The sequence below is a fragment of the Pieris napi genome, chromosome Z (genome assembly GCF_905475465.1).
Source record: "Pieris napi chromosome Z, ilPieNapi1.2, whole genome shotgun sequence".
NCBI lineage: Eukaryota > Metazoa > Arthropoda > Insecta > Lepidoptera > Pieridae > Pieris > Pieris napi.
The window spans coordinates 2,170,281-2,184,967 of NC_062259.1; the positions used below are offsets into that span (position 1 = coordinate 2,170,281).

The window sequence follows — 14,687 nt, forward strand, 5'->3', positions numbered from 1 at the left end:
TTATACTTAATTTGGATATAATTACAATTTGTATTAACGTAATAGTTTAAGAATGTTTATGCTAATATTATATTTATTATTTATGGTTTAAATGTAACATTTGCACGTTACCATTACATACTTTTAAGGACCTTATGTAATTCTATGATTCCGACTGAAGGACTCTGTATCCATGGTTATGAAATAAATTATTAAAAAAAATGCAAATTGATTAGGCTTTAATGTCAATGACATTCGTTATCTGTCAGTCATTTGAGAATTCGTATTTCGTGGCGTAAAAATAGGAATTGCAATTTGCAACCTGGTTGTTTGTTTATAAAAATAATTAAAAACATAGAAATAAGTATTGTTTGTTACTAAACAAGGTAAGCAGAGTTTTTCTGACCGTATAATACAATTCTTGTTGTCCATTAATTACTTTCATATGTAATTTTATTACAATTAGCCGCATTTACTGAATAGCCACTTAATATTAATCAATACAATAGATTTTTTTACATTTCATCGCTGATTAAAGTAATAATTAGCATAAAAGGACACATTTTTATATATTATAAACATCTAAAAACGACAGGGTTCGAGAAAAGATGTTTATATTATATGAAAACTCGTTAATTCTGTAGCTACGTGGGTCTGACGTATTAAATTCTATACCGATATAGATATTTATCGTTTTTTTCGTTTAGTGCTGTAAACACATTGTTCTTATATCGCTAGAAATATTATAATGCCTATGCTAGCTGTATTTAATTGATGTATTTGAAATGGCTTAAGCAGCAGCATTTTTAGCAAATATATGAGTTCTATGTGATACTTATATTGAGGTCCTTTCACAATATATCTGTAGATGGTAGCTGACTATATTTTCTATCCCAAATAGTTAAAGGCTGGCCACTAGTTGGCAATTGTAACAAACTCATTGAACATATGTACGCCTCCTAGGGACAATCTGATTTTACTCTATAAATATCTGTTTATAAAATGTGTAGTATATGTGTAGCACTCCAAAACAATATCTACAATTACTGTTATCTTCAAGGACATAAGCCTGTAGAAAAAGTATTATTATGTTTATAAACACACTAGCAGCTTAATAAGCTGATGCATGCGTATTTTGTGATTTGAAAAAACTTTCCAATGTATTTTTAAAACAGTTCAAAGATGCTGTACTAATTTCACTTTCCGGAAGCCTATTCCAATCAGCCTCTACCAGTCGGCCTCTACTCAGTTTGGGAGAAAGTTCTTTACAGAATTTGTGTTATGTTGAGTGGTCTTCAGTTTTAAAGAACTACCCCTCAAATGTGCATTTTCACTTAAAATAAAGAGCCTCTCAATTCCTATAACATTATAGTGGCCAGTGAGGATTTTATAGGTTTCAATGAGATTTCCTCTTAATCACCTACTTCCTAAATCAGTAAGATCAAGTGTTTTCAGATGTTCATAATAAAATTTGTTCCTGAGTGACTTGATCATTTTCGTGGCTTTTCTATGAACCCTTTCAAGCTTTCTTATTTCATAAAAGATATTAGTATGCTATAGGCATACTCTAATAGTGGTCTAATGTAACATTTATATATCATTAAGAGTGTTCTTGGTGAAAGGCAATTGAACAAATTTCTCAGTAAATAGAGAATGGAATTAGCCTTTTTTACTTTATTCATGATGTGACCTTCCCATTTCAAATCATAACAGATAGTAACACCCAAGTCTTTTTGCGTGAATACAGGCATTAACTGCTGTTGACCAAGGCGTTAATTAGTATTGTAAGGATTTTTCTTTCCCATGTGCAATATTGTGCATTTATTAACGTATGACAGCAGCCACTGCTTGGTCCAATTAAAAATATCATCTAAGCCACTGTTGTTTGTAATAATGTGAAAAAGTATGCTAAAATGGTCATAATGCAACGGCTACACAGTTTTTTTTTAATATTGTATTATAATCAGGTAATTACACATACTAATACCTACACAGGTATTTGATGTAGTGTATTTGCCAATTAATAAATGAGTTTCCGTATCTTTGGGATTCCATAACAATTTCTGTTTAACTTAAAAGATGCTATATTTATTTTTCAGAGTTAACAATGGGTATATCAGTGAGCAGATACTCAGACATCACAAATAATGAATTGGTTATAAAGTTTTGTTCAACAGAAGTAATTTGCCCTAATGATCCATTTTGGAACCAGCTTTTGGCTTTTAATATACAGTTGCCGGCAAATGTGTAAGTTTATTATTCTATAACTGTATAAGTAGTATGATTTTATACACACAACCTAGATAAGAGTAGGCTGTAGAGTGCGGGCATTGTGAGTGTCCATGGGTATCACTTAACATAAAACTCTAAAATTTTGAAGTATATATGTTCTATAAAAAAACAATGAAATATTCGACACAACATAAGCTTATGGATTCTACATTCCAAAATTAACAGCGTTATAATTTTAGTATTGACTTATTTTCCGTTATAGAAACTAATTGATTGGGTTTTTTAATACTAATTGATTGTGTGATTTACAGTGATGAACAATTAATATTTGATTCAAATACGGAGTCTTTACTGCAGAATTTTTTACAAAATAATCCGGCAACTGGCAACCTTGGGTCTTTAGTACAAGTGTTTATAACACGGGCAACGGAATTGTTAGCAGCACCAAATACTGATAAGTAAGTATAGGATTATTTATGAATTAGCTGTGTTTTGCAGTTCCACCTGCATTCATTTGTTTGTCGCACAATGTACCAAATCTTTTCCTGATAAACAGACTTTTCAATGCAAAAGGAATATTATTTTGATAGACATATTGATGTCTTTGATAAAACTGAAGTACATTGCTCTATTGTCAATAGTTTCTGCAGCATTTAGGAATTTTTATTAGTCTTTCTCACACCTTGGGTAACACTATAATTTCATAAAAAACCTTTTTTGAATATATTCTACAGCCTATAGCTATAAGTGTATGACTGATCCTATTGAATGCAAACAATAAAATCTTTCCTCTATATATTAGGATAAATAAATTGTTTTTTTTTCAGCCTTATGCTGGCATGGCAAAGTTACAATGCAATATTTTTCATCCGAGCTGTGACTAAATATTTGGTTGAAATGGTTCCTGAGTATGATTTGTGCAAGCATTTAGATGTTCAGGCCAGGAATAGTGTGAGTAACTTGTTGATATAACATTGAACATTCCTCATGAATTCTAGATATTGGAGGTGTTTTTGAGTTTGTCTTGTCTTTTATAAATGTAAGATAAATGTTTCTGACTTGTAGGCATTATCAAGCTCTAAAACTTGACTGATTCTTATAAAATTTTGTGAACAGTTCGTACTTTATTTATAACTCTTAGTGATAATGTCTTTTTTTTTGCTTTCTAAATTATAATTGGAATGTAATTGAAAATTGGAACATAGCATTTATAAATAAAGAAAATTGACTCATAATTTTAATGTTTCTTTGTGCTTACTCAGACTGACGCTAGATAATAGTTGACTTTAGTCTGTTACAATTGTATTCTTGTTTAGACAAGATATTGTTTAACTACGCTATTTTATTTTTTATTTATTTAAAGAGGTTTAGGTTCTATTCTTTCTGGTTTTGTTTATATGTAATATATCAGTGTAAATTTTGTTTTAATTTTTAGTCTGTGTAATTTGAGTTTGTGTCCTTATACAGAGATTAGACACTGGAGATTGTTTTATGACAGATATTACGTTCACAGAATCCGGCGCAGGATCAGGAGGATGATAAATTACCAAATGGGGAGAGTCGGGTCGAGATGTTGATTGATGCATTGATAAGTCTTATCATTGATGTGCCCGTCACGTGAGTATTGTGGAGTTTGGACTCTTAGGCCTTTGGGACAGATTGTGGGTGGCCTTCAGTTGAAAGCCGGTTACGGTGGAAACAGGACAATTGGGGCTAGAGGTGTCTCTGTGAGCCGAGTGAGAGCTGCTGAATCGATTTTCTTTATATTGGAAAGCTGTTTTTAATTAATTTTCATATAGGCGAGATTGAAAAGGCAAATTGTATTTTTGCCCATAGTTTTTTTTTTTGAGTTTATGGCCTGGTATCTAGACCTTAAAGCCATTTGCCCATAGATTATGACTGTATGTTTCAAGATTAAATAAAACTAAAATATTTGTTGACTATGGTTGAGTCAAAGTCTTAAAGCTGCGGTTTTTTTTTTAAATTACGATTCTCATCCGCTTTTAAATATTGATTCCAGGCCAACACTGTTTGTTAAATGATATTCTGTTTTTTTTTCAGAGACAATACATACCATTTACACTTGGAAAGTATAAATACGCTGCTAGTTCTTATGTCTGTTTATATGTTCGCGGGTATACACGGACAGACGAGATTGGTTGAGACATCGCTTATATTCAGGTAAGTTCATTTCAGAAGCGGCCTATATCGGTCCTTAAAACAGTTTAAGAAAATAAACTATAAAATATATATAAAACCGGTTTCACAGCTGCGCCTGAGCACATTTATTTATAACTTCCAGCGTTTTGTCTTGAAAGGGTAGATAACCACGGATCTCCTACTACAGTCCTGACTTTGCCTCATCCACGTACACTTTTGCTCGTCACTTTTGACCTTTCCCATCTCCTGGACCTGGATTTGGTCCAAGACCCAACCCAACCCGACTTCACCATCCTCGTGTGCTTGTTAACCACTTTTCATTCATCCGTTCTACACCAAACCACCTAAGCATTCCCTTTCGCATTCTTCTTTTAACTTTTTAATACTACTCACTATTACTTCCTATCACGCGATACTTCACAAATATTTCTTGACGCTCTCATTTCCAGCATTTATTCTACTTTTTTCTCTGCCTCATTTCTTCTAAAACCACCATCCAATCCAGTCCATCTTTTGTCTGGACACCTGGCCTCTTTCCATGTATATCTGTGGGTCAGAATATGATAAATGCAATATCATTACTTTACAGGACAAGCAATTAAATTATTAAGAAATTTTAAAGGCACTATTAAAATATGAAACACTAATATGAATGTACTTATCATTGTCTGATCTATGAGCATAGATATATAAACGATAGTTATTTACGATGTCTTATTATTGGATTAACCAAATTCTTGTATCTTTTATTGCCATATTTCATCCGCATCATCTTGGCTGGAAGTCTTCCACTAGGGTTTTTCTTTTGCGAACTGTGGAATCGACTCACCGGGTGGTAATAAAAATAACCTATATTCGAGTACTATAATACGGATTATATAAAGTTTATGTTATTATATATAAATAACTCGACCTCCGACGAGGTGAAGGCCTCCAATATCTTCCTTTTGTCTCCTTTCTTCTTCTATTTTCCAATCTTACCCGATATCTCTTATCTCTTTTATTCCATCTTCCGAGGTTTCTGGTTCCGTCCTCGATTTCTAACTAGCTTTCAATTTGTCTTGGATTCTTTCCTGGGAGATATGACCTCCAATTGTTTAAAAAGAGAGGGAGTATGCTGTCAAAGGCCGGTAACACATAACACTAAAATGGATCTCCATGAGCTGCCATGACTGCACTTTATGGGCGTCCTGTATCATCAAGCTCATTTATCCTAAAAACAAATATTAACGCAATTTAGTGACGTGAATTTGCAATTTTGATTGATTATTAAAATCTAAGCTAATTTGAACTTTATATAGCGAAACTGATTGGTACCCACAAAAAACTTTAGTCCGCATTTTTGCAACAATTATCTTCTCATGTATGTTCGTATGTTTTACAGAACACTATTTCAAGGCAGATATAGCATGCAAGCGCCACTTTTAATAAAAATTCTATTAAATAATTTATCGAATATGGCGCCTGCGCCGGCGCAGTTCGGATCACAAGGACCGGGGAGTCTCTTCATTAATATCGCTTGTAAGTACTCAATTTAAACGTATTTCAGAACCAATTCGACTTAGGGTCCAATAATGCGTACCAATTCTTTTAAGGCCGGCAACACACAAGTCTGTGAGTGTCAGTATCACTTAACATCGGATGAGTCTCCTGTTTGCCCAGTTATATAATGCTGCCGCCGCCTATGGACACTCTCAATGCCAAAGTGCTCACGAGTGTGTGGCCGGCCTTTTGAGAATCGGTATGCTCTTTGAAGTTGACAATTATTTAAATGATCTTAATCTTTGGGATTAATTTGCTCCAGTTGAAACAATTTGTAGGACTCAAAACTTCTTCTTGCCCGCTCTACGCCCTTGACTTGCGAACTGGTAGTAAAAAAATACTCCTGTGGGCTGGTTCCATATATAATAGTAATAGATTTTGACATACAGGCTGTTGTTTTTTCCAGCATCTCTATGGAGTATGTTGACGTTATCATCAACACAGACAATATACACAGAACCACCATCGGAGAGGCGAGAATTGCATGAGCGTTTGATTCGGGAACATCCTCTCGCCAACCAGTCTTGCCTTTTATTATTGGCTTTATCCAATCACCATATTCATGAAGAGAATCTGTATAGATGCGCTCTGCTGAGGTGTGAAGATAGCAATGGTGAGTGAACTTCTAGGGGTCTAGGTCTAGCAGGGCTGGGTTTAGAAGTCTGGGAGGCTTCGTGGTTGAGGTGTGTGGATAGCAATGGTGAGTGGACTTCTTGGGAACTAGGTCTAGCAGGGCCTGGAGGCCTCGGGGTAACAGAGGAGTGGGTTTAAATAACAAATAAATCAGTGGCGCTACAACATTTCTAGTTCTGGGCCTCAAATTTCTGAATCTGTTTCATGATTTGTCAATCTTATGCGCAATTAGGTTATTTGCTTGATCTGACTCATGTTTTCCTTCGTACGTGTGTACGCAAGTGTTAAGTTTCAAGTGTGACAAGTCAGTCCATTGGTGCTGGAACCTCATTGATGAGGATCTTACGCTGAAACCAATAGGCCAACACTGCCCTGGTTTGTAAAACAGCGACTAGATGAAACACAGACTATTATGAAGGCCCCTCTGTTGTAGCCTCATTTGTTCTTCCCTAAATTGTATTTTTTAGACAAAATTTTTACTTACATACAACCCTTAATTTTCACCCCTCTTCGATCAACCCCTATTTTTTATTATAGTATATATAGTTATTTTTATTAAACTAAAAAAATGTTTCCTAGAAATAATATACATGGCAAAACAACGTTTGCAGGGTCAGCTAATTGTTTCTAAAATTTATTTCACGATTAAAACTGAAAAAGTTATGAAACAAGATCATTTTGAACATCCTATATATATTCTACCGAAAAAAAAAAACATTTATTTTAACTGCTTACTATAGTTAAGCTATAACAATTTCAGAAACGTCCTCTACGACGCCGCGTAAAGATAACGGACAGTTAACACCGCCAAGAATTGATATGGCCGCTGTAAGTTTAATCCTGACATGACATTCACCATGCTTTTGTCCTGTCCCTTCTTACCTCTTGGAGTTGATCCAGGACAAGGACTACCCGACCTCACCATCCACTTGCGTTGTATGTCGTAGTCGCAAATCTATCTACACCAAACCACCTGAGCATTCCCTATCGTATCCTGTCTTATATCCCTCAGCTCATGCAATGTTACCACACACTAAAAAATCTGCAATTTCGCCATTTTTTTTGTCAATAAAAACCTTCCTCCGAGTTTAAGAAAAAAAAATGCGTCAAAAAATGTCATAAGTGAAACTACTTTGGCGAACTAATTTTTAACTCTTGTTCATATTTATACAAATCGAAAACTTTAGATTTCCGAGACTTAGAGAGAGGGAAAAGGGAAGATACGTCAGGAATTTGATTGTCATTAAAATATTAAGTGTCGAAATTTTTTATTTTATTTATTTCTTCGATGATTAAAACACGTGACATTTTAAATTACAATTCGTCATTTGAGATTTCAATAAATTATTTTGCATAAAATATAAAATACTAATATTTCATAAAATCTCTTTACGAAATTTTAATTTTAAAAATAGAATTTCTATTAGGTAATTCACCCTTCTCACTCTCTCTCTGTCTCTCTTTTTTTCGACAAAAACGCTGCACATCTTCGTGACGTTCCGTAAAAATTATACCCTGTGCGCCTAAAGAAGTTTCACTTCAATAATCGAGTTTTGAGCTTAGCAACTTACATAAAATATACCTTCAAAACTCAAATTCAAAATAAAGGCCAATTAACGACGAAATTAATTATTCCAGCTCCACAAGGCCCTTTGTGCCACAGCAGGGTGTGAACATTCGACATTATTGTTATATTTAATGCTACACTCGTGCAATGCTTACAAAAGGCATATCACAAATGTACCGCATATAGAGAAATTGGTAAGTGTAAAGAGATTACCGAATTAGTATCATTACCGCATAAATTATTCAATGTTAATGATTGCAATCATTCCGAAATCAATTTGATTTCAGATGAATAATAATATAAATTCTAGGGGCCTCATAGCCTAGCGGTCTTATTAAGTGGCAGCTAAGTGAGGGGTACCGGGTTCGATTCCCGGTTCGAGGGCAAGTTTTAATTTAATTTAAATTAGTTCTCGGCCTTTGGGAGGGTTGTGCGGTACCGGGCGAGTGCCTAAACCGTACATGGAGGACACGGTCGAATTTCTAAAGACAAGCACGTATTATTAAAAATCCTATACTTGACGCTGGCTAATGCGCGAATCGTGAAAAAAAATATATAAATTCTGTTTCCCACTATTAATTGAGACATATTTCGTGTTTGATCCGATAAGTATGTATAGTCCTTTTAAAGGCCATACGGGAAACTGGCAGGAGGCTCACCTGATGTTAAGTGACTCCGCCCATGGACACTCAATGCATAACAGCTCGCGATTGCGCGGTCGGCTTTTTATGAACTGGTTCGGAAATATCAACCGCCCCTGGACAGTCAATGCCAGAGGGCTTGGTCGTTGCCGGCCTTTTAAGATTTGGTAAGCTTTTTGAAGGACCCCAAGTCGAAGTGTTGTTTCGTAAATACCTACATGGACACTTTCAATGCAAGACAGCTCGCGAGTATGTTGACGGCCTTTTAAGAACTGGAAATACTTCATCGGACATTGACATTTTTCTCTGGTAATATAATCTTATTATGTTTACAGATAATACCAATACTCCAAGTGCTATATAACGCTCCAGACAGCAATTCCCATCATATATATATGTCGCTAATCGTTTTGTTAATTTTAACTGAAGACGATGCCTTGATAAAAAACGTTCACTTGGTCGTAAGTATATTTTTTATTTATTAATAAAAAATTAATTAATCAGTGACGCTACAATCTTTTTATGTCTGGGCCTCAGATTTCTGTATCTCTTTCATGATTGTCAATCTAATAGGCAAGTAGGTGGTCAGCCTCCTGTGACTGACACACGCCGTGTTGAGTCTAAGGCAAGCCGGTTTCCTCACGATGTTTCCCTATGAGCGAGTTTTAAATGCGCACATAGAAACAAAGTACATTGGTGCAACTCTCTTCCCTAAGGCCTAAAGTAAATGTGTAACGCACACTAAACACTGAGGAGAGAGAGGGAGAAGCGTATACGGCTAGCGCTGCGGGTTAGAGTGAGAAAGGAGGACTGTAACGCGTTACGTAACGAAGCTGTTTAAGAAGTTACCACTTTCTTTCACGTATTTTTTTGCAGATGTTAAAAAGCCTACCGTGGTACACCGAAAGATCAATTTCGGAGATTTCTTTAGGTGGTTTGATGGTGTTGGTGGTTGTTCGGGCGTTGCAATACAATATGGCGCGGGTTAGGGACAAATATTTGCACACGAATTGTCTGGCTGCGATTGCTAACATGAGCTGTGAGTATGTTTAGTTTTTTGGATGTGTTTAACACTAGCTCTTAATTTTTTAGCTTATAAAGTGTTTTATGAGTTTGACGACTCATTGGTCTAGTGGTTAGTACCCCTGACTGCGAATCCATGGGTCCCGGGTTCGATCCCCGGCTGAGACGAACATCGATGTGATGAGCATTTGGTGTTGTGCTTAGATCTTGGGTGTTTAAATATGTATTTATATGTCTATCTATCTATAATATGTATGTATATCCGTTGCCTAGTACCCATAACACAAGCTTCACCAGCTTAGCATGGGACTAGGTCAATTGGTGTGAATTGTCTTAAAAAAAAGTCTATCATTATTAAAACATTTATTTTCTGTCCCATAGACATTATGAAACAATCATTGTTTTATTTTTAGAGTATGTGCAATTATTAATTGATTCATTTTATAATGTCTTCTGTAAGAACAGTTTTTTGTGCTTTAAACATTAAGTTTTGAATAATAATATTGTTTTCAGGTGAATTCAGAAACCTACACCCATATGTAGCGCAGCGATTAATATCATTATTTGAAACGTTAAGCAAAAGAAGAGCCAGACTGTGTAGTGAAATCGAAGGTATGTATTTTTATTATTATTACTTATTTCTTAATAGCATAGGGGACACCCTTTTTAGAGCATGCGTTGCCGGCATTTTAGGGAGGAATATGCTCTATTTTTAAACAATTGAAAGTCGTTTCTCCCGGAGAAGACTCTCACAGTATTATTTTAGTGAGTGCGTTACCGGCCTATGAGGGAAGAGAATGTCCTCATTTTAAACAATTGGAGATCGTATCTCCCAGGCAAGACCATAGGAAGTAGATTCCATAGTTCGCTGGTTCTCAAAAGAAAATACCTACTGGACTGTGCTAGACGATGATGAAACGAAGCAGGAGGGATGAAAAAGATCTTCAGAACACCCTCCATAGTCTTTGTAGAATAAAGAGAGAATCAAGCTGATCAGTAATATATTGGAGATTGGTCATCAGCTTTTGCCTGATTGGGTCAAATTCTTCACGATGTTTTCCGTCATACGAGCTAGTGTTAATATAAATAATTACATTACTGCACTGTCACGGTTCTACGACTTGAGGGATGAGAGTCGCACGCGCATGCTACTAGCCCAAAACTGCTCTGCATATATTTATGAAAATTTTCAGGTGGGGACATTAATAGTATAGAGTTACCACATAACGCTGAAGACAAGACTGAAGAAATTGTAAGTGATTATGATTTTATATTAATACACAATATAATACACAATAATATATAATATTTACAATATTCTGAACCGACATAGTTATAAAAATAATAATTTATTGATAAAAAGAAAATAAAAACAAATTTAAAAAATTTTGGTCCCTAAACTAGCAGCCTGTGGTAGACCTTTAATGCTCGCATTTACTCGCTGTATTATGGATAATTCGTTGAGGGAAGCACCAGCTCTTGGGTCACTTACCAAGTGCTTAAATCTTTCGCCCACTTGAACCCCACGGCTCAAGAGTCTCAACTCCAAAGGGAACTTGCCCACAGATGGAGCACATCGCTGTATTGGACGAAGTGCTGAGAATGTTGTTGGAAATTGTCAATTCGTGTCTAACACATCAGCTGTGCAATAATTTAAATTTGGTCTACGCGCTGTTGCATAAAAAGCAGCTGTTTCAGCAGCACTCGCATCATAACATCGCACAGAACATCGAAATGGTGAGTAGTCATGTGTCAACTGTCAACGTCAAATGTCAACTATCAAGATAATATCTCAGCAAACAAAATGCTTAAGATTTACTTTACCTAATGTTAAAACTACAACTATAGTCTATAGAGCTTAAACTGAACAATGAAAACCTAAATTTAGTTGATTCTACGGTATTTCTGGGTAATGCCCAGAATACCGTAGAAATAGACAAAAACTTCAATGGATTCAGCATAGTGCTAAACTTTCTGACAAGCTCAGTTCTGCGGTAACCTATTAGGAAAATTAACTCACAGACGAGGAAACTGCCAGAATAGTATATTTTAGTTGCTTTCACAGCGTTATGTCGTATGGAATTCTTTTATGGGGCAAAGCAACAGATATACATTCAATTTTTATCTTGCAAAAACGTGCTATTAGGTCAATTTATTGCTTGAAACCGGGCATTTTGACGGTACCTTCCCAATATATCTACAACTGTATCGTTTTTGTGCGTAGTAATATTAGTTATCTTAAAGAACAGTGACATTCACAATAGGATTACAAGAAATAAGGTAATACTTTTCCAGCCCTCTTACAGGTTGCAGAAAATAAATGCTTCATTGCCTATGGGCCTAAGTATACGCTGCTATAACATGATTCCTAGTGAAATAGTAGAACTGCCTTTAAATAGATTTAAAACACATATTAAAAAACATTAATGTGTAAAGGTTACTACACAGTTAATGACTACCTGGAAGACAAAAACGCGTGACAATAGTTCTAGTTACATATATTGTTTTAATTTGTTTTGTTATCTTTGAAGTGTTGGGAATATGTATGTAATGGTGAATGTGGTAAATCACAGAACAGATTTTTTTCTTATGTAACTTTAATGACGTGGTTTATGACATTTTTCTTTAAATAATTGTAGAGGGAGGGTAAAACTTGCTGAGTTTCTTGCCCGATCTTCTCAGAACAAGGCCTCCTGGTAGTTTTGCGAACGGATGACGTAGTCTTGCTCTTTCGCGAATTTTGTAAACGTTTTTGACATTAATAAGCATGCGCTAAGACGCATCTAAACGTATTTTGATTGATTAAGATTAGACAGGTGGGGACACAATTTTCAAGCATGCTCCAATGTGACCTTAATGCCATGTTCTGTACAGATTATTTTCAATAACACTGTCATACTGTATTTTTTTAAATCAGGTAATAGGTTATTTCTCAACCCGCCTCCAACGGGTACAAGAAGGTGCTGGCGGTGAGTTGGGAGTGACAGAAGTATTGCAATGCATCAAAAAGGGTGCCGAGCAGTGGTCAAGTGACAGATTAAAGGTGTGTTATCCTATATTTGCTTCTCTTTTTATCTCAGCGTAAACATAATTTGAAAAAAAGAGATAAAAATGTTGTTATTTACTTAATTATTAAAGCAGTGGTGGCCTAGTAGGACATGACTCTCCCTGAGTTCTCGGAACCCTGGCTGTGCCCCAATCTTTACCATCATCAATCACCAATTAAGTTTAGACGCGCTTTTTGAAGGAAAACGTCGTATTACATTAGACCCAATCAGGCAAAGGCTGATCACCTACTTGCCTCATGAAACATATACATAGGACCCTGACCTAAAGGGTTGTAGCGAGAACATCGTAACACCGGCTTTATATTTATATTAACGGATTGGTGAAGAGACTTAGTTCTGCAGCTTATGCGGTTAAATAGATTCGCTCACTAACTGATGTCGATACAGCTAGATTTGTTTATTTTAGTCACATTCACAGCTTAATGACTTATAGCTTATTATTATGGGGTCATGCTGCTGATGTCGAAAGTATTTTCATTCTGCAGAAGAGGGCTATTCGTGCAATCTATAATTTAGAATGTAGGGAATCTCTGAGAGATAAATTCAAGGAAATTAATATACCTTTCCCTCGCAATATATATTGATGAAAATATTATGTATGTATACAAAAATAGTGATAAGTTTACTAGAATAGAACATACTCATAATGTTAATACTCGGAACAAACGCAGGCTGCAATTTCCCCGTACTAGACTATCTAAAGTTAGTAATTATTATTTTTTGGGAAAAGCGATACTTTTCTTTAATAAAATCTAAAAGGCTCTTTTAACTTTACCTGTTAAAAAGGCTTATAGGCCGGCCTATTACTATATAGTTAACGATTATCTAGTTGATAAAAGGGCCTGGGACTAGTGCTAGACAGGCTGCTTCTAATTAATTTCCGATATTTGTCATAAAATAAGTGTTGATGCCATAGTAATTTTGTGATTGTTTGCAATTTTAAAAGAGTACCGAGAGTTTTTTACGCCGGCCTTTTCTCTCGGCCTACAGTCTTCTTTGCCAATGAGTAGGGATGTCTACCATTTCAAATTTAATGACGTGGAATAAGTGATACCTGTATAAAACTAATACGAAATATTCCTTACAGAAATTTCCAGACCTAAAGTTCCGTTATGTTGAAGAAGACAAGCCTGAAGAGTTCTTCAGCCCGTATGTGTGGTCACTTATAAGTTCTTGTGGGAATATCTATTGGGCAAGCGAATGTGCAGCACGGGCCTCTGATAGATTATTGGCCTGATTTTGCATTAAAACATTAAGACATTTCAGTTATTAACATTGATAAATGATTACCATTTAATGATGAAGTAATAAAAAAACAAAAACACTGATGTTTATTAATCAGAGTTTAAAATTTATACTAAAATAATAGATTTTTGGGTCATATTTATTAATAAAAATCAATGTAATCATAGGTTGTTCATAAATTATTCATTATATCACAAAATCATTAATAATTCAATAATATTGTAATAATAATAATTTATAATATTGTGGTAATGATTAAAAATAATTGTTCAGTAATACATAATTAATTGGTCTTTTATTATATATAACAATTTGTAGTGCAATGTCAAAAGTTATTAATAGGGAAATAATATATAATGTGTTATTACAAGTCATATTGAATAGTAATAATTGGTAGACATTATTAATATAACTAATAATAAATTGATAACAATATTGTATTGTACCATGTCGGACCAAAATGCATATATTAATCAAATTAATCCTGTAATTTTTTGCGATATCAAAATTATACTTTATAATAATTAAAATTGCCTACTACAATGTATAATAAACTAAAATTTACCATTTATTTAAGGAATTGTATTATTTAGATGT

General features: G+C 34.8%; 1 protein-coding gene across 1 annotated transcript; it reads left to right on the plus strand.

Annotated features, from left to right (window-relative positions):
• Positions 1-238: 238 nt before the first annotated feature.
• On the plus strand, positions 239-14,252 carry LOC125062328 (dymeclin). Its single transcript, XM_047668163.1, has 17 exons — positions 239-365; positions 2,079-2,226; positions 2,523-2,669; positions 3,039-3,162; positions 3,725-3,828; positions 4,273-4,392; positions 5,756-5,892; positions 6,320-6,526; positions 7,307-7,374; positions 8,185-8,307; positions 9,090-9,215; positions 9,631-9,793; positions 10,291-10,389; positions 10,971-11,029; positions 11,344-11,514; positions 12,695-12,820; positions 13,933-14,252. Exons 2-17 carry the CDS (start codon positions 2,087-2,089, stop codon positions 14,080-14,082), a joined length of 2,064 nt encoding a protein of 687 aa, XP_047524119.1. The 5' UTR covers positions 239-365; positions 2,079-2,086; the 3' UTR covers positions 14,083-14,252.
• The last annotated feature ends 435 nt before the right edge of the window (positions 14,253-14,687 follow it).

Bases quoted from the DNA above. Each gene is read 5' to 3' on its own strand.
- LOC125062328 (XM_047668163.1), top strand. From the start codon at position 2,087: ATGGGTATATCAGTGAGCAGATACTCAGACATCACAAATAATGAATTG. The intron at 9,794-10,290 runs GTGAGTATGTTT...TATTGTTTTCAG, and splicing joins TGCGATTGCTAACATGAGCT to GTGAATTCAGAAACCTACAC. The intron at 11,515-12,694 runs GTGAGTAGTCAT...TTTTTAAATCAG, and splicing joins TCGCACAGAACATCGAAATG to GTAATAGGTTATTTCTCAAC.